This window comes from Lactuca serriola, chromosome 8, assembly GCF_051521515.1.
Source record: "Lactuca serriola cultivar US96UC23 chromosome 8, Lser_US96UC23_V15, whole genome shotgun sequence".
NCBI lineage: Eukaryota > Viridiplantae > Streptophyta > Magnoliopsida > Asterales > Asteraceae > Lactuca > Lactuca serriola.
The window spans coordinates 232,160,611-232,184,987 of record NC_136415.1 but is presented as its reverse complement, the minus strand read 5'-3'; the positions used below and the strand labels follow the sequence as shown (position 1 = coordinate 232,184,987).

The 24,377-nt window shown below is 36.2% G+C and overlaps 2 protein-coding genes across 2 annotated transcripts; one reads left to right on the top strand and one right to left on the bottom strand.

Annotated features, from left to right (window-relative positions):
- Positions 1–8,974: 8,974 nt before the first annotated feature.
- LOC145067931 (uncharacterized) lies at positions 8,975–9,485 on the bottom strand. Its single transcript, XM_079014955.1, has 3 exons — positions 9,273–9,485; positions 9,095–9,202; positions 8,975–8,992 (listed from the first exon to the last, which is right to left on the bottom strand). The coding sequence occupies exons 1-3, from the start codon at positions 9,483–9,485 to the stop codon at positions 8,975–8,977; spliced, it is 339 nt and encodes a 112-aa protein (XP_078871081.1).
- An 11,161-nt stretch (positions 9,486–20,646) lies between these two features.
- On the top strand, positions 20,647–23,684 carry LOC145067930 (uncharacterized). Its single transcript, XM_079014954.1, has 10 exons — positions 20,647–20,733; positions 20,779–20,860; positions 21,917–22,101; positions 22,191–22,226; positions 22,332–22,481; positions 22,595–22,672; positions 22,755–22,902; positions 22,979–23,112; positions 23,204–23,290; positions 23,492–23,684. Exons 1-10 carry the CDS (start codon positions 20,647–20,649, stop codon positions 23,576–23,578), a joined length of 1,074 nt encoding a protein of 357 aa, XP_078871080.1. The 3' UTR covers positions 23,579–23,684.
- The last annotated feature ends 693 nt before the right edge of the window (positions 23,685–24,377 follow it).

Genomic DNA, 24,377 nt, shown 5'->3' with positions numbered 1-24,377 from the left:
CTCTCTCAGGTGCTCCTCGTGCTGCTCCTGAACTCGACCTGTCTCTCGGGAGGTATTCCAGGAAAATCCTCTGGAAATACATCCGGGTAGTCTCGCACCACCAGAACATCATCAACCGTCGTCTTGCCCTTCTCCCAGGTATCTAAAACATTGGCAATATAACCGGCGCAACCCTGCTAGAACTAGCGCCTCGCTCTCGCTGTTAAACACAGAACTGGTCTGCGTTGTGGCTTCTTGCCCTGAATCACTAACTCTCCCCCACTGGGAGTGCAAACCCTCACTAACTGTAGCTCACAATCTATCACCGCCCCATTGGGGCTCAGCCAATCCATGCCTACTATGACCTTATTCCCTCGCAGGGGAATAGGGACCAAGTCTACCGAAAACTACTCATCGAATAACTGAAGGGAACGTCCTCTGTGTACTCTCGCAACCCTAACAGTCCTGTCAGCTGCTATCTCAACCTCAAGGGGACAGTTTAGCTCCCCTGGAGCTCTACTAAACCTCTTGCTAAGTGCAAGAGAGACGAATGATCGGGTAGCCCCCGAATCAAACAATACTGTGGCTGATATGCCGTTCACTGAGAACGACCCTATACCAAACATATAACCATAAGAAACAATCAATAATAATTGCAGAGATAAGGGAAAAAAATACATACCCATTACCACGTCAGGAGTCGCTTGCGCCTCCTCTGTTGTCAACTGAAAAGCCCTACTCTTCGCCACCGGCGGCTCAAATCGGCCCTGACGGCCATCTATAATCCTCAAAGTAGCAGGGGCAGGTGCTGACACCTTTCCTACAACAGCTAAACTTAGACACTAGGACTTTTTATGTCCCCTTTGATTGCACTGAAAGCAAATCATATCTGATGTCGCAATGGCAGTAGTAGTAGCTGTACAATCTCTGCTCATATGCCCAGTACGGTCGTACTTATAGCAGCTGGCACTCCCTGCCTTGCACGCCCCGTCGTGCTATCTCCCACACTTGCCACACCGACCGTGGCTCTATTGACTCCTGGATCTGTGATCTGAAACCTTGGGCTTTTTATCCGAACTCCCTGTACCCGAAGCCACCTCCGGCTTCCTCTTCCTCTCCATCTCAAGGTCAATCTCTCTCTCTCTCTCTCTCTCTCTCTCTCTCTCTCTCTCTCTTTCTCTCTCTCTCTCTCTCTTGAGCCATAACAATCATGTCATCCAGCGTTTTACAGCTGGACCGGCTCACAAACTGGCAGATATCACTTCGCAGCCGCTCATGATAACGGGCCTTCTTCATTTCCTCATCAGCAGCGTACTGAGGAACAAGAAGTGCCCTCTCCCTGAACTTGGCGGTAATCTCCACCACTGTCTTTGTAGTCTGGGTGAGGTCCTGAAACTCCCTATGCTGCACCTCAATAACCGGTGCGAACTTAGCTTTGAACCTGACAGTAAAATCAGCCCAGGTCATAGCATCCAAAGTTGTTTCATCTCCAATGGCATGTCCGACCTCCTCCCACTAATCCCGTGCCCTGTCCTTCAGAAGACAGGACGCCAATTTGACCTTATCCCCCTCAGGACACCTTCTTGTGCGGAAAGCATTGGCCAGATCGGCCAACCATCTAGTACTCGCTATGGGGTCCCGCGCCCCGTGATAATTTGGAGCTCTACATGCCCGAAACTCCCTGAACGTAAGCGTGCGCGACCCCATCATGGCTGCCACCTCAGCACAAAATGTGCCTAGTCTCTCCTCCATCAACTCTAGTATACCCTCCTTGATCGAATCGAAGATCACTGGAGTCTGCTCAAGAATGACACGAGTAACATCTGAAGTGAATAACTCTCTAGTCTGCTCATCCAACTGCTCGGCCCCTGAGCCTGATCCTGATCCCTCCCCGACACCTGAACTGCCGCCTGTTAGTCTAGGGCGTAAAACCACCATTCTGAAAACACATCATGATAAACGTCAGAAATACTAATATATCTCGAGGGATCACTACTACTACAAGCTTTCCGGTCTCATCTCAACCTTCCTCGATTCAAGTACAGATCCTCTGCTTCCAGTAGTATGGGCCCCTACTACCTTCCACATCTGCCCGTACCTTCGTCAAGGACCGCCTTGATTCCACCAAGCCATTAACACTGCTACTGATCTCTGCTACTCTCATCCTAGGCTTGCCCTAGGGAAATCTCTGACTCAACCAAAACCAGTCCTCAGCCACTGAAGGCCTCCTTGTAATGCCAATTAGTCATCACCTGAATACCATCACATATGACGAGGCTCGGATAATCCTTCGAGTAAAAGACTCATCCCTACAACGGTTAGACTCAAACGAGAGTTGCGCAATAGGGCCAAATCCAGCACTCTGAGGTTATTCAACCCTGATCACATGTGATGTGATGTATTCACCTAATGGCTAACTCCCATTACTCGGAGTCCCACAAAGCACAAAGCAAGTAGCATTCGGACACAGGAAACTACTCAAGCAATTCTATCCTCATAACGAGAAACTGTACTAGCGTACAATGCTAAGCTCATACTACTAGGCATAACCTAATCAGGCTATCCTACTGCTGTCTACTCAATACTAGCATGCAATTTTTATAAAGATGGAACACATATAGCATGCACATAAGGCATCCTCCTAGATCCTTAGTCCTATACTAGCATGCTGCTCTACTGAAACTAAAACAGATAATCATAATATAGACTTGTATGGGTAATTTGGGAGTATTTACATGAGCTCGTCTGATCGCATGCACCACACCCTTTTCTCTTATCAAAACTCTTTTTCGTTCTAAGTTCTTTTTCAAAAATGTTTTTCTTTTAAAAATCTTTTACCATTTCCTTAATTTGAGTTCAGACACACCCGAAAGTGTATCTGAATCCCTCAAACCAAGGCTCTGATACCAACTTGTAACATCCCAAAAATACGACCCAAAAATTTTGTTTAATAATTACTAAAATCATTATATCAATATCATAAAATAAAAACCCACACGTCAATATCTCAAAACAAAAACTGAAACTATAAGAACGAAGCTTAGTGAGCTCCCCCAAACTACCATGTACCATACAATAACATATAAAGCACATACTGGGCCTTGTCCACTGCATCAGACCGATGTCTGGAAACTGCATCGGACCGGAGTCCGGAAATTGACCAGGGCCTTGCCCTCTGCATCGGACCGATGTCCGGAAACTGCATCGGACCGAAGTCCGGAACAAAATGGGACCTTTTCCCCTGCATCGAACCTAAGTCTGGAACTAACTGCATCAGACCAAAGTCTGGAACTGACTGGGACCTTGTCCCCTACATTGGACCAAAGTCCGGATCTGACTGAACATAGTATAGCATAAACACATATCAACTATCATAAACACATATACTGCATATTGCATCGGACTGAAGTCCGGAACACATAACACATAGACATGCTTGAATCACAAAGACATCAAGCACCCTGAACTACTGCATCGGAGCGAAGTCTGGAACTGACTGCTAACTAAACAGGCCGACATTGTGGTCGTAGACCCGTTCCTACTGGAAGGAAACTCACCTCGTGATGCTGACTGCTGAACTCCTGAATGAGAAATCCCTGACTGCTGCTCCGGCTGCTTCCCAACTATCATGGGAAAATAAAACACTAAATCAGAATAAGGATTCTCCTATGGGTAAAATGAACCTTTTACCCCTGCTATGGCATGGGTCACAATACGGGTCCAAACCCTCAATTCCTTCTAAGTCCATCAATGGCCCCACTATAGGCCCACTAATGGCCTAATTTTCTATATTGGGACCAAAACCTTTTATTGGGCCTTACTCAAGTCCAATACTAATCCTTGGTCCCAAAGCAACTGAATTCTGATGGCCACTAAGGCCCAAAGACCCTAAGTCTAAAACTCAGCCCACACCGAGGCCCAAAACACTCAAAGCCCAAACTGGCAGCGTACGCTGGGCGTACACCAAGGTACGTTGAGCGTACTGGCTGCTGGCTTGTACGCGGCACATACCTCCTTGTACGCCCAGCATACAGCCCTGTTAAGCCAAAATTTCATTAAGTGCTTAATAATCCGATCCAGAAGCTACAAATCCAGATCCTAAGCTTGTTCCACGTCTTAAGCCATAAAGTTGCTTACTTGATGGCTTACAAGTCTCATAAAGGCTCAAACTTCCATAAATAACATTCTACTTCCATGGAGCTAACTAGATCTCATGCATGGTTCCATATAAGCCACAAAGATTGCAACTTTATTGCTAGGAAGATGTTTATGAGCCTTAAGGATGGCAATCCAAGCTCCAAAACCGACTTACAAGATCAAGACTCAACCTTTGGACTTAAAAAGATCCAAACTTCCATAACCTAGATCTAGAAGGAAAGAGGAAGAAAGTTATCAACTTTATACCTTCCTTTTCTGACCAAGAGGGTGCTAAGTCCAGATCCCTGAGCTCAAGCTTCTTCTCCAACTTCTTCCCTTCCTTCTTCACTACTTCCTTTCCTTGAAACACTCACAAAAGCTTCTTCACACACAAAGAGAGGATAAGAACGAATTAGGGTTTTCTTGAGAGTGAGGAAGCTGATGGAAAAATAGGGAAGGAGGCTATAATGGGGGTTTATATAGCCTTAAACCCCTAAAATTAGGGTTTTTCCTCTAGCCGCGTACGTTGGGCGTACTATGTGGTACGTTGCGCGTACGCTTCTCCTCCCCGTGTTTCATTTAATCATCAATCCCAGCGTACAATGGGTTACGTCCCGCGTTCAGCTTATGGGCAGACTATGACTCGGCCCAAAAGAAAGAGGCCCAATCCAATATACAATTCTATTATAGCCCAAAATAAAACTTGAGAATCTAAATAAATTTATACCTCGGAAGACGATCGTTACACCTGGATACTCCATTAGATAATATGAATATATGATTCTTGCTCTTAGAAATCTTAACTGCATCTCAACTATTAGCACTTTATAAGGAGATCTAAAAGGTTTTGTTTCTTATTCATAGTGTAATTGTAATTTATATTAGAGTTTTAAATTTCGGCTCTAGGAGGCTTTCGTAGAACAAAGATCGTTCTCGTGTTTGTGAACTCGATAGAGGGGAGCAAGTTTGATCCCTAGCCTTTATGGAATAAAGACATACAATAGTCACAGTGCGCCCCAATGTAATTTTGAAACGTTTTATAAATACCAATTTTTTACATTTGGAATTTTTGCAACCGCTTTGATGTAACATCTTATTTTTTCTAATTAAAATATATTAAATGTAAAGGTCCCATTTAAATGTTGTAGTTATTTCAAAGCCAATCATAATAACATATTTACAAATAAATAATTGTTTCAACGGTGTTACATAAATATTATCAATGAGAATAAATAGTGGAAGTCTTTATATAATCAAAGCTTATAAAAATCTTTTCCAAATAAAAATGCAGACGTTGCTGCAGTTGTAAAAATGTTAATAACGGGTAAGTGATAATGCTTAGTGAGCCTACACATGAATCACCAATTATATTAATCATATACATATCACATAACACATAAATACATACTAGGTTTCGCATGTCACATATATACTTTTCACATATATCACATAATTCATTAACACATGTTATTGGTTCCATTCTTGTACGAAAGGAAACATTTATACTAATGCGTGGTCATCTCCGAAAGGCTCTGACTTTCATAACATATATATACTTGATCTCATACATAAAAATTAACACATAATCATGCATAGCTAATAACATAATAAGTAAGTTAGTGTATCTCACCTCAAACCACAAAGTAGACTGAGCACACTAGTGATGTGAACTAGATTAACTTCCACTTCTTTGAACACCTACATACCATACTGATAATTCCTACTTAGATTCTATTCTGAATCATTACTTAATAATACTTAATTATACTTAATTATACTTCAATTTTATTTTAATTTCATTACAGATTTCTGAGTTGCCTCTCTTATACTCATTCTTTCTGTGATATTATTACACTCACTTTATTGTAGTTTACCCTCTTACCTTTCCATGGATATAAAGAACTCACTCTAATGGTTTTTTGTTGATTTTATACGCATTTTACAAGTTATCACTTCAAAACTGTTAACTTCTGGACCAATCTGTAAAGATAGTAACTTTCGCTCTAGGAATAGTAAAATCCAAGTCTTGGGAAAAATATGGCAAAAAATAGACATTCCATTCTAACAATATCTCTTTACTTTATGTCAATTGGAGCCTTGTAGAATTAATTGTGCACGTGACAAGTTAACACATGCAATCTGTGAATTTCTGGACTAGTTAGCACTCTTTGAATAAAATGTAATTTTGTGCTTGGAATTAAGTTAATGTTGAAATATTAAGCTAGACTTAGTGTTTAGTAAATGTCGTTTAAAGAAAGATGGGGTAGTTATTGCTCTAAGGGTTTGCCACGGTTACATAACCATTGTGATGGTTCGAGAATATGCCAACCATTATGATTGTTTAAGAATGTGTAGTATACTCTATATATACATGTTATAATCTTATGTAAATTGCATTTATTGGTGATTAATAAAAGCTTTTGTTTTCTGTAAAAGAATCTCTCTTTCTATCTCCTTTTCTAAATATGTTTTCTCTAATACTTAAGCCCTTGGTATTGATGAAACTATACACCCATATGAAGTTACAAACCTTGACCTCATGTCATTTTGAGTGTTTAAGAATTTATTATGAATTTTGAAAGTTGACAGATACAATCAGTGGGCTGCATGGACCAGTCAGCAAAGATTGGTAATTATACCTTTTAAGGAATTGAAATTAAGCAAAGTGGTCCAAAGTTCAGGGAAACGAGATGCTCTAATCTTTCTAGAAAACTAGACTTCATGATCTTTGGACACTCTGATGGCGTTATATGATTTTTAGAAGATAGGGACTGATAGCAGCAACATGCTGAAATATTTCAATGACAGCATCAAACAAAACGGGATAAATGACTCATTTAAAATCAGAATCGGGATAGGAAGAACAATGAAAAAAGGTGGTAGACATAAGACATTCATACCTTGTCGACCATATATACCACACCTTCAAACGATATATATAGAATTAATTGTGGTATTTTGAACTTAGGGACATAATTGAAATTCTTTAGCACTAATGGTTATTTTTAGCCTTTTAGTGACACATGCATGCATGCATTGTTTCATGGAATAATAAAAACATATTTTATTCGTATAAAACTCAGTAGGATATACCTTGTATGAATTCAAAACAAAGTATAATGGTTTTAAACCGGTTGAAAAACTAACCGTCCGGTTAAAACCGAACAAATGATTTTAAGCATGTATAAAGCCACTACAAGGTGAGATAGTTTCATGAACTCAAAAGGATGTAACAAGTTGGTATCAAATCTTTGTTTTGAGGAATTCAAACATACTCTCGGGTGTGCCTAAGCTCAAACAGAGGGTTTGGTGAAGATTTTTATAAAATAACCATTTAACTGAAAGGAAATTTCTAATCAAAGAAATGGGGTGTGATGCATGCAATCGGCCAAGCTCAAGTAAGTGATTCCCAAAATACCAATATATGTTTATTATGATATATGCTATGATTATGAGAATTTCATGCTAGATTAGGGTTAAGGATCTGCTCAGTATTATATGATAGGAGAGATGCCTTTTTACGCATGATTGTAAGAGCTTTAGAATTTCATACTAGTATGGATTCCAGATGAGTGAATAGAATGGCTTGATTAGAGTATGTCGGTTAGATTTTCCATTGCCTGAATGATGCTTACTTTGTGCTTTTTGGTACTCTTGGTGATGTGAATTGACTGCTAAGTGAATATGCTAAGTCACATGTGACACATGTTAAATAATCTTAGAGTAATAGATTTGACCCTATTGTGCAGCTCTCGTTCGAGTCCAACTGTTCTAGGGTTGAGTCTTTCACTACAAAAAAAACGCAATTTTTCTATGGAAGGAATCCGTTCCGAAAATCTGAAATTTCGTTGCAATAGAAGAATAGCAACGAAACTCGCGACGACCGATTTCTGTCCCAAAAAACCCCGTAGCGAGCGTTTGCTAGGGAAACAATCATTATGTTGCAATTGTGACAACATAATGAAATCCGTGGTAGATGGTATTCCGTCTTGTATTCCATAGTAGGTTTCCATCACAAATTCCATAATAGTTCTTCCGTCACAAATTCCATTGTAGTTAATCCCTAGCAAAATATGTGATGATGATTCCCTAGCAAATTCCGTGGTGGTGAATCCCTAGTAAATTTCATGGTAGTGATTCCCTAGTAAATTTCGTGATGGTGATTCCCTAGTAAATTCCGTGGTTGTTGATCCCTAGCAAATGTGGTGGTGATGAATCCCTAGCAACTTCCGTGGTGATGAATCCCTATCAAATTCCGTGGTCGTGGATCCCTAGCAATTTCCGTGGTGTATATTTATAGCAGATTCCATATCAAAGATTCCATATGGACGAATGAATAATTCATTTATAAATTAAATTCATATTAATTTATAGTAGTATTGAAAAATGAAAATAACAAAAAAATCAAATAACATTATATCATAAAATAATACAACACTTATTTATTACATAGAAAATGGATAGTCGCAAATCTAAGATAAATACTTTGCAATAAACATATCAATACTTTATGACCTACTATATTTGTTGTTTTGTATTGAAATTAATAAGATCCATTGTCATTTCAAGTTGTTTATCAAGTTGTCTGACTCTTGCGTTGTTTTATTCTTCTTGGGCCTTCATTATTTCTTTAAGCTATTCTTTTTGCTCTTGTTGTTTAGCAACAAGCTCCTTTATTTCTTTCATTTCACAATTTTTACGGAATGTAAGTTACATCCATTTTCCCATTAATATTGAGAACCGCCTTTGCAAAAGAGCCTAATCCATAAAGTCTTCTCTTTTTGTCATCACCACCAACAACATCATAAAATAGTTTGTCCTCCTCAAATTCAGCACCTTCAGCTTCCAAATCTTCCCGTTATTCTGTATAGGCCGCCTACAAAATAAAAATAATATAAGTTAAAAGATATCAAAGTTTTGAATGACATTATGGACTAGCTCCAACATAAAAGTTTAATTGCACTGAAATGATTATTACATGAATTTGTCTATCTTTTTCATTGGTGAAAGTGATTCCATCGTGATTCTTCGTGTGTGTATATAGGAACAATTCACTATGTGGTGGATCACGTCCTAATTTTCTCATCTTAATTAATACCATAAAATGTCAAATATACACATAAACATAAATATTGATGTACCACTAAAAAAATTACCAAATCAGAAGCTATCTTCAAATGATTTGCGGATCCAGCGTTATGGGTAGGTTGTGCTACTACATTAGCCACACCATTATGCCTATTTTTCTTGTTCTGCTCGGATTTTAGCTTGTATTCATCTGTATTCCATTTTACTTGCCACGAGTTCCAGATTTCATGTCCAATATAAGCTAGTTTAAACGCATGTGGGTTTCTTTGTAGGCTCCGCATGTTGTAAAGATATTGTAAGTCCCAAAATTTCTCCTGATGTATCGATCTGATCCACTTGATGGTGCTGAATCCCAATCAAGTGGATGATGCAATATGAAATGGAGAAGAAGAAGAAGAAGAACTTGATGAATCTTCAATGTATTGATGATATGAATGATGATCCAACACAAGATTCACACACACACACACACAAGTTCTCTATCTAGTTTCTCTCTCTCGAACCCCCCTCCTCACAATATGGCCAAACCTTACACTCCTCACCCTTACTTCTATATATATGGAGTGAAAACCCAAGCCCACAACTCAAAGGCTAGACCGAAATCACATGTGATTTCGGTCCAAACTACAATTAAACCCAATGTTGTTTTCTGCCCAAGACCGAAAACTACATATACTTAGAAAACCAAAGTATAAACCATATTTTAGACCCAACAATATCCCCCTTGGTTTATAGCTTTCTTTTCGTTTGACTTGACAAACTCCCCCTCAGTTTGTAGCTTGCTTTGCTTTTCAATCTTTGCTTTTAGCTTGGTTTCCGCGTTTATCTCCAATTTCTTCACGACATCAAGATGAGTATATGAATCTTCTTTGTGAATGACTTCATCTTGAACAGTTGGGTTTTTCTTCAAAATTTGACTTTGAACGCACGTTGGGTGTGGAGACTTCTTGAAAAGATTCTTGAAAATCAACACTATCAGCTTAAGAATCTTCAGAGAGAACTTTAGAGAATGAATCTTCGGGATCACTTCAAGTTTCATTTCTTGATCCTTCGAATGAGCGTTGTTTAATGATCACCGTTGCACATTGAAAAGTAACCTTCGAATAAAAAGTCCCTGTGGATCACAAAATCAAAAAGACCCTTCTCACCACAGTTGTTCAAGGACCCAACCTTGGCTCAGATGGAGACTTCTCACAGTGTCTGTGTGAAAGTGAAGCCTCCTTGAGTCTCTTTTGCTGATACAGTCTCATCTTCCTTTGAAATCACTTTTTAAGACAAACGAAACCTTGAGATAAAAACAAACTAAAAAATAAACTTAGCACATAATATTTATTTTTGGATTTTTCATATTTTCTGAAAAAGAAATAAAACAGAAATAAAAATATTTTTGGATTTTCTGATTTTTGTTTGATTTTTTTTAATTTTAATTCTCCCCCTAAATTTGTGCATAGAGGAAAAGTATGAAAAAATGTAACAAAAAAATAATAATAACTAAATTTAATACTAATTAGGGATCAAAGTTGTCAGACAATTCAATATCGTTTATCAGCACACACCTGCATGTTTAGATCTGGTCAATCACCGATATTGTGATCCACTTAAACAGGAAGGATATTGACAAGTTGGACAGATTATAAATGACAAGACATTCCACTTATATTCCTAAATTGACTATTTAGCTGACGACGACCAAAGATATTGTTGTCCACTTAAAATCAACAACGAGATTTACAGAAAACCTTTTAAATGTTTCAATTTTAATTGTACTAGAATGTGTTCCCCACTTCCTGATATACCCCGGTAATCAAGAACTTCTAAAGTACTGTTTACTATAGGAGAATACACAATCATTAAAAGGGAAGTCATATATAGAAATGCATATGTTGTGCCCCAGGTTGGAGATGTTCCAATCACGCAGAGGGGACAACATATGGCTAACTAGAATAGAGGGATTGAGAAGTAGAATGTTGCATATGCTGTGTTCCAAGTCGGATCTCTTCCAATCATGCAGAGGAGAAAGAATATGGCTAACAGATAGAAAGAATTTCATAGATAAAGAGTGTTGGATCAGTGTCTAATTCCGTAACTATATTTGGTATGTACTTGACCAGGTTGTGCAGGTCCTTTTGGTTTCCTTCACCGAAGCAACTTGACAAGGTAATTTAAGGATAGAGAGGAGATTATGGTTTATTAATATATTATAAGAATAATATATTAAAGGAGAACTCATATTTATTTAATTAGTATTAGTCATAAATTAATTGGGAACTAATTTGGTGACTAAAAGAGATTAATTAAATAAAGGGGCATAAACTTTCAAATGTGTGATAGTTGAATTTTGGGTTTGGAAACCTAATGGACTAAGGGGGAACAAAATTATGATGAAAGATCATCATATTCTCGTCCAAGGGCCTTATTCCAGAAGGTTCCTTGGGTTGCTTGGTGGCTAAGTTGTCAATTAGGGTTTCGATTGAAACCCTAGCAGCCTGCACTATATATAAGACCCCAAGGCTCCAATTTTTGGCCACTTGCTTCCAAGAGAAACCCTAGGGCAGAAAATTAGCATCCTCCCTCCTCTCTCAAAGTTGCCTTCTTTCTTGTGGTGTTTGTGATCCATTAGAAGAGTTACAATTGTGACTCTAAGCTCAAGAGAAGAAGATTCAAGCCACTATTTGAAGAGGTAAGCATCTAGATCTGATGTAATTAGCTAATTTCGAAATTATGTATGCTAGATTAGGGTTTGCAAGTCTTGGATTCATTGCATGTAAAAAAAGAGAAACCTAGATCCAAGCATTAGGGTTTGTATAAGCACATAGGATTGTTCTTATGCCTAAAACCCATCAAAGAGATGCATGTAGATAGATTTGCATATGTTGCATTCTAGATCGGATCTCTTCCAATCATGCAGAGGAAGCAACATATGACTGACAACTAGAAAGCAAGAAAATAATTTCCTATACACCTACTTTATCAGAATCCCCCAGTCACTCTATCAGTACTAGAAGTAAGGACATAAGTCCGTACATCGTGGAATGTTGAACCACAGTTCTAGATACATATGACTACAATGTATCCTGCAGGTTCGCATGTTTATATCACTGCTCAATCTACCCGAGAATCGTATTGTCAGTCCAAACGAAACTATCTAAGTCCATACTGTCAAGTCCTTTCATTGTCAAACTATCTAGACTTCAAATCACTTCCCAATTAACACCTAGAAACAAAAAACTATAAGAAAATAAAAGACTGTCTTCAAAACGAATCAGTTTAAGAAAGACTCAGGAGTGTCGATAAGAAAACTCAAATCGTAAGTCAACAATTGAAGTTGCATTCAGATGATCTAAGAACAGTACGCATATTTCAATCTCAGAACATATCCGAAAATTCTTCACATTGTTAAGCACAAACCCCATGTGTGATCCTCTTATTTCTTCCTTTCCTGCAAAGGACACATACTCTCAATGAAGGTTCTAAGTGTTGTACAGTTGATAGATCTCCCCTATCATTTTCTAGGAACAACCACTATCAACAAATCGAAGTTTGATGATATGCCTCCATAGCTGCTCCAACACAGAGCGCATGATTATTTGGTCTTTGGAACCCAGTCTATTTTGAAACTGGGTTGACCTCTGTCATCTTTGCAAGGAACTCTCTCCCATGACATATCCTGCTTATGACAAACACAAGTTGAAAAAAATATTACAGTCATTAGAAGATTTGGGAGTTTGAACGTTTGGTACCCATCTGTAGTCTGGTTTAACCCATTTCTTGTTTGATCGGATGTTTGCCTTGTCACTTGCTTTTGAATTTGAAGTCGGTCGCCGAGATGATTTTGACCTAACCGGTCTTGGTTTCACTGGAGCATCTCTTGAATTTGACTATTTGGCCAGAATTCCCTTCTTGACATTGGAAGTTTGATTCTTGGCCTTCTTGGCATTCCAGTCACCATTGTTTGATCGTGGCCTCGAAGGGTTTCTTTTGGAGTATCTCCCTCTTGGCGTGTTCTTCCATCCTTGTGCATAGTAGGGAACATATGCATGACCAAGACAATTTATGGCAATGTGTCCAGGTGTTCCACAGTGAAAACATGTTCGTTTCTTCACGTAGGAGTTGTTTATGCCTGCCCCTAGTGGCGTGTATTTGCCTCATTTCTGATTGTTACTAAATGCACACATACATCATGTCGTATGTTTCGCTGGTTCTAGCGGCCTATATTAACCAAAAACAAGTTGATTATTATAGATAATTGGATTAGAAGCAATAGATTCAGAGTTCAATGAGATATTAGTTTGACAATCAACAGAATCAGCAGAATTAGAATTAATTTTGTTCTCCTTGTCCTCATCCTCCACCACTTTACCTGCATAGGAAGTAGAAACATTAGTATTATACACCTCAACACTCTCAGTTTGGCCTGACTGTTCTATCTTAACTAAAACTGGTTCAGGGAGTGGGCCATACCGAGCAGTTATCTCTTATTCGCTGGTCTCAAGGGGTTGGTTATAGTTGTCATTGAAAGGAGGTGGAACACTAGGATACCCTAGACCCTTAGTTTGATTATCTTTAAATGTTAATTGTTTTTCTATCATGGATGCAACTATCTCACTTGATACATCAAATTTCTTAAAGTTGAATTCATCATCTTTATATTTACCTTTTAATGCATCAAGTTCGGCAGTCAAGTTAGCAAGCTGTTCCTTAACATATTTATAATTCACACATTTGTTGCTATATTCTTCTTGAGGTTTTTGGAAGTCCTTGGTTTTGGTCTCTAGTTGTTCTTTTAAGGGTTTTCGACCTTTCCTAAGTGTATATCCTTCATATTTAAGGTCCTCATTTATTCTTTTTAATATATTGATTTGATCACGGAGAAACTTAATTGTAGCTTCACAAGACTGAGAGCATGAAACTTCATTGACTAGAATGTTTGAGGAACTCATTGTTTACCAAAAATGCCCTTGGACTATAAACCTTAAAAGTCAACCTTAAAAGTCAAATTTCAAAATTCAAACTTAAAAACTTAAAAGTTAAACCGAACACGTGACTGAAATCTGAAGCCGCAAATCGAACCGAAAACCTCCAGACCGAGAACCTTCGGACGCTCGACCGAGAACTTGGGCCCGCTCCACCGCAAACCCACTGACCGAATACACACTTTTGACCACAAATACCTCGGATCTTTGTGCGTAAATGGCCGCTGCGAGCTCGCAAATCTTGTCCAAAAACACATTTTTCAACTTTTTAGCTCCAAAACTCGATCTAAAACTCAATTTTATGAAAAACACGAAGAACAAACTCCTAATATATATATATATATATATATATATATATATATATATATATATATATATATATATATATATATGGACCGAAAACCCAAGTCCACAACTCAAAAGCTAGACCAAAATCACATGTGATTTCGATCCAAACTACAATTAAACCCATGGCTGTTTTTTGCCAAAGACCGAAAACTACATATACATAGAAAAGCAAAGTAGAAACCATATTTTAGACCCAACAAATATTGTCCATAACTTTGTGCCAATTTTCATGCCCAAGCTTGCCTCACCAGCGAGTCTATTGTTTCATTCCAACAACATTTTTCTACACATTAATAATATAAACAAAAGTTTAAATGTAAATGTTTACCAAAACAACAATTTATCACATATAGTTAACTACCTGTAACTCCTCCCAATATAATTTTCATATTTCTTTGCTTACATTCCCCCAAGTATACCCTTGTTGATCCACTCCTTGTAGAAAGGACTAACTAATAATGTGTGTACAAGGGCCTGGTGGCATGAGCCTACAAATAATCATGTTATCGTTTTAGTTTTGAATTAATATATATGTGTACACCAAAGGTCATACATAGAAAATAGTGGTAAGATATGATTGGTAACGAACGTTTTTTTTCCAAACATGAACAGTTAAACGTCCATGTGGTCCACAATCTTCAGGTGAATAGTTTTCACCTTCTAGATTTTCCACAACAGATCCATTCATAGTTGGTTGCGTTGGTGACGGGGTAGATTCTGGGATAGGTGTTGGTGATAGGGTATATTCTTGGGAAGGTGTTGGGATAGATGTAACAACCCGTTATTTCTAGTCAATAAAAGTCAAGGAAAGTCAAACGAAAGTCAAATAATTTTGAATTATTTGATTAAATATAATGGAAATAACTTTATTAAATATGTGTTTTTGAGTTTTAGAATTACATACCCTTGACCGAGAACACCAAATCAAATTCATGTTGGACCAAAATCACATTTGGTGATTCCATGCAAGACCGAGAACCCTCGCATGACCCCACCTAGGACCGAAAACAACTCCAACCGCAAACCATCTTCAGAACGCAAACCTACCTTCTGACTGAAATCAACTCCACCGAGAACCTTCCTTGACCAACGACACTATGGATCGATAACCCTTAGGTCTCTGTTGAATAGATAGACCGGAATCCCCATCTTTAGGCGGTGGCACACTTTCTAACGTGATAGAATTCACTCCCCAATGCATATATCACTTAAATTCATCACATTATAATTATCTAACACCGGAATCTCAACCTCATTCTTAGACTTTCATACCGAAATCTCACATTCTTCCTCCGAAAAACACATCTGAAATTCCCCATGTGCTCTCAACTATAATACAAAATCTTCATGTCACCAACCGAAATCATCATCAAATCTTTTTAATTTCTTAAGAATACCATCCAAAACCCAAGAACATTCATATCTTCATATTTTTCACCAAGAACACCAAGATCACCTTCAAATATTCTAAAAAATTATTGTAAGTTTTCTTGCATGAACTAGTGTTATTTAACACTTTAAATTATAAGATTATCTAATTTATACCCGATATTATGTGTTAATATAAATTAGGATACTATTTAAATTATACGTGTTCTAACCCAGGGATCATCGCAACCACTTCATATCTGAACAAGAACATGCATTCCAGGTGAGTTTATACCCCTACGTTTTCATGATTTTTAAATTGTTTTAGGGGGGGGGGGGGGGGAATACATGTAAAGCACAAGAAATATTATGTTTAAAAATATATTGCTTATAATATTTTCTTACCGTAAATATATAGTTAACATGAAATTTATTAAATACACAAAATGTCGTTACTATTAAATTTACAAACACACAACGGTTTTCACATCAATACGGAAACAAACTTATAAACTATAATAGGTATAGTTTATGGAACAAAGGTACTATTTTACAAAGTCTAGATTACAACACGGAAACAAACTTATAAACTATAATAGGAATTGTTTATGGAACAAACAAACTATTTTTACAAAGTTACATGTTATAAATTAAAAGGATATTTAGTTATTACTCGTAAACACGTTGAAACAATTTGTGAGACGTCTTCGTGTACTTATCTAAATACTGGTAAAAGTCATGCCTTGTAAGCGGAGTCTCTTGTACGGAGAGCGAAATATTTGTCTATAGATCTATTTGGGACTGACAATCCCACACATAGATTGTTAGCTAGAGTCAGGCCGACAGACCGGGGGTGACATATGTCATTAACATTCCGACGCCTGAACAACGTCGTGATCAGGCCGAATGGTTTAGTATGGTTAGAAGAACTCACAAGGAGAAAACAACGACATATTTACGAATAATATATTTTCAATAATTTTATTTGGATTTTAACTTTACATTCGCATTTCAAGGAAAATATACTTTCAAGGGTTTTATTTAAAGAAAACAATATTACATTATACTACTTACTAATAATGTATGAATAGAATTTTAGAAAAACATATGAAGGATCCTCATTTCTAAAGTCTATGATTACTTAATGTATATGTTAGGATTATATACAATAAAGATCCGATAGGCAGTGGAATGTGTGATTTCTGCCTTACTTCCAGTTCCTTGTTTGGTTGTGGGCTTAGAGCAGAATCACCCAATCAACTGTCCGTTTGATCTTAATTATATATAATTTGTATACACTAAGCAATCATAGGAAGTAGCAGTACGGGTCATACCAATTACAATAATCAGAACCTTGAATCACAGATTATAAACATAAGAAACATATACTTTTTGGGTCTTTAAGTACTAAGACTACAACTTATTTACTAAGAAAATATTGGATTTTCTAGAAGAACACATTAACATTTTCAATAACAAAGAACATACCTTTTCAAACAAAATACTTATGAACTCACCAAATTTAAGGTTGACACTTTTTCAAACCACTTGTGCTCTCAGGAAAATTAGTAGACATGTACCCTCTCAAGCATTTTGAAGACAGAGCATAGTAGCATTACGTCATATCTTTTGCTATAGTTTTAATGTTAAGCAGGCAATGTTTTGAATACAATCTAAATTATATATTATCAATAAAATGGTTGTTGTTGCTTTTATTACTATAATTCAATTGTTGTGATACTGCATATGACGTCATCTACCCCCGAACGTTTCCACCTTTCCGGTTTGGAGGTGTGACAGATTGGTATCAAAGCATTGTTTATAGTGAACTATGTATATTAACCCAAAGAAGATATACAACAATAAACACAATGAGATAAAAACAGTCTGACCAAGAGTTATACTTTTAAAATATAACAGTATTTTTATAAAAGTATAGATACATGCATATATATATATATACACACACACACACACACGCACACACACACACACACACTGGGACAAGTATCACAAGAAGAACAAAACAAAAGTATTTAGATGTTGGACACTACATTCAAACCTAGACAGTTATGTAATCATATCTAGGATAAATATAGCCTGATCAACTATATTTCTTTGAGATACGACCAACATGTGTTTGGGAGTGATAGTGGTGTTGCAACAAGTCTAAAACTTACCAAATCTTCATGCAAAGGAACATTAGAACCAAACATAAAGTTTAAAATACTATAGAAGTATTTTATGATACTAAATAATAACAACAAGTCTAAAAGCTTATCAACTTAGAATACCAAGAAGCACTAGAATCAAACATATAATCAAATTACTATAGGAGTATTTTAGGCACTATAACAAACTTATGTGAATACTAAAAGACCCTTACTGGTAGCTCTATAATTATTGAGTATATACGTTAAGGTTTTATATAATATAGATTTTATAGACTCAACATTTGTGATTTTCGCTCTACTTCCTGTTCCTTGTTTGGTTGTGGTCTTAGAGTAGGATCACTTATTTGAAGTTCTATTCGATCTTAGTTATATATAACTGGTATGCACTACGTGACTAAAAAAGGACCCGGTAAGGATGACCCCCATAAAAAATAGAGTTGCTTTTATAAATCTCATAAATTTTTTACACACCCTTATTCTCGCGCAAACGATATATCTAGACATCGTGACCCCACTACAATAGCCAGTACTAGAAAACAACCCTTTAATGACCCGCAAACAATGAAACTCGCTGATAGAGGACGCACATTGGTGTGTGCCCTAAAAAATAATGTCAACTTTGCAAAATTTGAAGGGTAGTGGACATGCATTTGTGCGTGCCCTAAAATTAGTGTAAGAAAATAAAAGAAAAAAAAATGCGGAGGGCGCCTTTCATAAAGTGTGTGTCGTCTAAATGTGTCGCTTTATATATTTTTTTTGCCTAAACGCGCATTTTTAAAGGGGGAAAACAAAATCTTCTGAAATTCTAAAATTTTGAAGAACCCCACTTCTACCCTCTCTCCTCAGTATCTCCCTTTTCATTTACTCCTTCCTTCTCTCTGTAAACCCTAAGCCATTGCCACTTCCACCGCCATCCTTAAAAACTCAATCCACACTAGAATCCTACAATAGAACCCTAATAATCCTTTTGAATCAACACTTCCTTTTGAATCAGCTTGTCTTTCTTTACCTCTTCATTTTCTCTCTCTCTCTCTCTCTCTCTCTCTCTCTGTGCAAGCCCTAAGCTGCCACCACCAACATCGAACCCGATAAGCTTTAAGAGTTTGTAGTGCATCTAGAAAACTAAGCACACACTTGCGCCATCTCAAGATACCGGCCGGTTCTAGATCGGAACAGCATGTTGTAGTCCACGATGCCATCATCGTCTCCAGAAACCACCGTCAATGGCTGAGAAAACGAATGCGACTGGGTCTGGAACGAAATCAAAGCCGAAGCTCGCCATCAACCTAAGCATGCACTTCCACCTTCTCCTCCAACCCATTTCTCCTCTCCGCCACCGTCGTTGACCTACGCGCCGCCCGTCAAGGAGACTCATCTGATCCTACTCCTTCTTGGTTCACTCCCAAAAGGTACATTCTTCATGTGTCTTCTCTCACAAATAAATTTTTTCTTCTTTCTCTCTTCAGTTTGACGTCCCTACAACTTCAAGGCTTCAATCAGGTTTCATTATCTTCTCCTTATATAACAATTTCTTGTTTTTGTTTCTTTTACATTCTACCCTAGCTCCAGAGCAACTTGTTTGGTGTGGAATGGATAGTGTATTGCTGTATTGGGATGATATGCTACAGAGCAACTTGTTTGGCATGTGGAAACTGCCAGATGGTGTTGTGCCAGCCAAGTGCAAGACTCACTGAAGGATGTTCTTTTAGAAGTAAGGGAGACTGATCCTGTTGCTTGCTTTTATGGCTGGTTAATCAGAAGCTGCTTTGGTGCTATTACTTAAAAAGTTAAAAGTTGAGTCTTTTATTCTAGTTTTTCTTGTTGGACCCCAGCTATCATCTTTTAAAATTAGGGCTTGTGTTTGAATCATTTCATTGAACGACAGGTGAATCAGACCATCTCCTCATTGTTAAGCTTCTATTAGTATAGATTTTTAAAAGTTTCTCTGAAATTTTTTTTTGGTGACTGGTGGTACCGGATCGAAGAATGAATTTTTAAGCTTCCATGTTCATGTGTATGTTTTCATAAAGCATATTCTGTTATGTTTATCAGTTGGTTTATTTTGCCTATCATGTCAGTTACTTTTAAGGATTGACTGTAATAGAAAGCTACTGGAATGATGTATGTGATCTATAAGTGCAATCATTTTATCAAAGAAAACACATACATATCAAAGTAAGAATTGGTTTTCGTGAGATTGTCTTAGTATTTTTCAAGGTTTTCATAGCAAGCTGAATGTTTATAGTCTCACATTTGTATTGATAATTTGATGTATGCATATATAATTGTAATACATGTAACATTACATCTGTTAATATACATGACATGAAAGAGGTAACAATGTACTTTTGGGTTCTGATTTTGCATGTTCTGATGCAGGGGTATTTTAGTCAAGTGCAAAGTTGGCAGAGATTTAATTTGTATGTATAGGAACAGCTCGTCTCATTGTCTCATCTGATCAAACTATAAGAACACAAACCAGTGCTCAGATTCTTATTATGAAGGATAATCATTTAGTTCTTTCATTTACAACGGTATTACTTGTTCCCTCTTCTCTCATTGACTCCATAATTTTTGAAATGAGGCGAATCACTCAAGCTAATATTCACAATCTTTCAAAACAATACCTTCCAAAAGTGGCAAAACATGATGATGAAATGTTGATGGTAAATATTTATTCTATATTTAATTAAAATGTCAACAAATTGCAGGAATTAGCAACTTTTTTTTACTCTTTTTACCAATGTGGGCAATTAGCTTTATATATTATCCGTTATATTTCTAAACTAAAAAGTACATGGATCAAACCCATAATTATGCCATATCTTGACAATTAAAAGGTATATATAATAGCAATATATAACTCACAAAAGCAACATACTTACATTTTAATACCTATAAACGCCAAATATTTGTAGGAAAATGTAAGTACATTTCTATTTGCGGGAAACAAAATAAAGTGCATTGCTAATTTTCTATTATTTGTAACGACATCTAAGTATACCACTATGTTTATCTCTCTCACACACACATACACACATCATCCTATAAATAAGATTATGAATTTATTTTCTATCCATGAACATGACACGTTAAAAACTTGACAGAAAATTTGAAGACGAACCCTGATAAGGGAATCCATGAAGATGAGTCGAGCATATTAGAGAGAAAAATTGTGTTTGGGTCAAACACATACCCAAGAAGAAAAGGAAACAACTTTTGGGTAATTTATCTGCATATTTTATTAGGGTTAGTACTAAGTTATTACTTTTTGTTGATTAGTATTACTTCCCTCTCAGGTGTGTATTCAATTGTTTGTCATTTTGATGAAAAAACTTGAAATTAGGAATTAGTTTTATCTGATTAGGGTTGCTACCTAGTTATTTCAGATTTCTATTTTTATTTGGGTAACTTTATCTTATTTAATTTTGTCTAAAAACTCATGATAAGGTGTGTATTCTAATATTGTTTAAAAACTATTTATTAAAGTTTTTAACTTTATGTTTGTTCATGTCAGAGTCATTTAATTGCACTAATTTAATGTTTAAATTGTCCCTTGTTTGTTAACCATTTTGGATTTAGGAATACACAGTTACAATTTAAAATCTGTCAAGAAGGTTGGTGATGACTAATGAGAGAGATGAAAATGTAGGATTGTCCAGACAGTTACTCTACCTCTAGTACTTTTTATCGTATAATAGTGGAGATTAAACAGGTCCAAGGGCAAAATAGTCATTACAACAGGTCAAAATCGAACCACATGACTGTTTTTGCAGTTTACTGATTAGGGTATTCTTTATTTTAGTAGTTCATTATTCCCTGTTTCTTATATATTCCTTTTTTTTTCAGCTGAAAAATGCAGACAAATGGTTGGAGAAACCGGATCATCCCAAAGTGGAAAGTTCACCATTTTCAACTGTTTAGATGGGGGTTCAGGAACATTAGCATGTGTTGGTTTTGGAGATCCTCTGTTAGCAAATTTTAGATTCCGTTGTTGGCTTAATTCAGATTCTGGGACAAAAAGAGTCCTAGGGGTATTTTTGGAATATTTAGTTTTTCTAACTTTTATGTGTTATTTTAGAAGTCTAACTTTTTAGTATATTTTGGAATGTTTTTGTATCAGGTTGTTCGTGTTGGTGGATACAACTGCTTTTTAAATGTTATTATACAAGTTATTTTTTTTTATAAAAAAAATTTAGTTCTACAAATCTCTTCTCACGTATTAATTCTAATTTAAAAAAAAATTCTTTTTATAATATTACAGTCTTTATGGCATTTGAGACGTTTTCGCGAGGAGTTTTTTAGCACGTCCACGTCAGCACATGCCCATGTTGGCGATCCGTGCATGACATGCGCATTACATGATATATTTAAAGCTTTAAACACAACTTCTACAGACTCAAAATCTCAAGCTGTTGCCCCTACTGCTCTTAGAATTCCTCTCAGCAACTTGTATCCACACATGTGTATATTTATATTTATATTATAAAATAAATTATAAGATTAATTGATAATGTGATTTGGCAGGCACAAATGAATGATGCTTCTGAAATGTTGGGAGTGATATTTGATTGTTTACACCATGAAGGTATGTTACATTGTTATGTTTCTCACTTTCTTCTAACCCTAACCCTTTACTTACTTTTCATGCATAGAATTTATTTATATATTATTTTATTTTATTTAGGTTATGTGTCTAGAGAGCTGTTTGGATGAGCTGTTGAATCTTGTTGAAATGAATCACCAATTTGGTTGCGATCCCGAGGATGGTGGCTGTGGGAAGCTTAACTACATTCGTCATATTCTTTCTACTCCGCCTCATATTTTCACAACAGGTATTTTTTTTATTTTTATTTTTCTTGAAATTTGTTTTTATGAATTTTGTTAAACAGTTTTATTTTGTTTGTGTAGTACTTGGATGGCAGAATACTTGTGAAAGTGTTGAAGATATAAAGGCAACATTGGCAGCCTTATCTACAAAAATTGATTTAAGTGTTCTTTATCGTGGACTTGACCCAAATAACAGGCGCACCCTTGTTTCAGTGGTACACCTCCCTCATCTCTTTTTATAAATTATAATTAAAAAAAATATATTTTTTTTATAAAGAATTATCTAACTATTGTTGTTCTTTTAAGGTATGCTATTATGGGCAACATTATCATTGTTTTGCATACAACCATGCTCATCAACGATGGGTCATGTATGATGACAAAACTGTCAAGGTATATATGTATATATATGTATGTGTTTTACAATCATTAGACTTTCTTTCAACATGTTGTTTGTTATGTACAACTAGAAAAGTAAATCAAGGTAAATAAAGAAAAAAGAATGTAGTTTATTTTATTTATGTAATTAAATTGCATACTCTATGAATTATGATGTTGGTTGAAATGAAAAAAAGTAACTAGATATTGTAACAGGTAATTGGAAGATGCGAGGATGTGGTTTCAATGTGTGAAAAAGGGCATTTGCAACCTCAGGTTCTCTTTGATGAACTCGTAAATTAGCATTTTATATTTTATATATAATATATAATTCAGATCCTTTAACCTTTTATTCACAACAATTTCATACACAATTATACAGCAACAAAGAGGTCTTCCTTCATGAACTTATCAGGCAAGTTTCAAACTTTTGCAAATTTCTAGTTTACTTTTAAGCCCTTATGTTGATCATCTATTCATCTAACATTTAGATAAATCAAAATCTTTCATACTTCCATTTTTTGATATATATTTTTTGTTTTGTTTTGCAGAGGATACTAAAGAGCAAATCTTGCAGAGGATATTTTTTGTTTTGTTTTGCAGAGGATACCCCTCACATTTTCCCAAATTACCCCTTCCTCTACAATGATTTTTTGTTTCTGTGTATTTTGTGCATCAGGTAATGTTGATGGAAGAAAGGAATATGAAGCCACTTGATTCAAATCTTGCAGCATTATCAGCAAGATGCAGTAAAGACTTGGAGTTGAATGTGGCTAAGTCATTCTTGAGTGAGATGGGCCAATGTACAATTGCTTATCCATATAATCAGCTGCTTGGAGCATTAGTCTTAAATAATTATGAAAGGCAAGATGCAACTTTACTTAGTTGGAATTTGATGTACAGAGTAGATTAAATGCAAATTTAGATATTGTAAGAAATACAATTGTAGGACATTACATTTTATGCAATGGATTGTATTTTTTGTATATGGTATTTTATTTTTATTATGAGACATTAAATGCAAATTTAATTTAAAAATTAACAAATACATAAATAATATTTTTTTAACATTTAAAATTACGATACGCAAAAATATGTCATC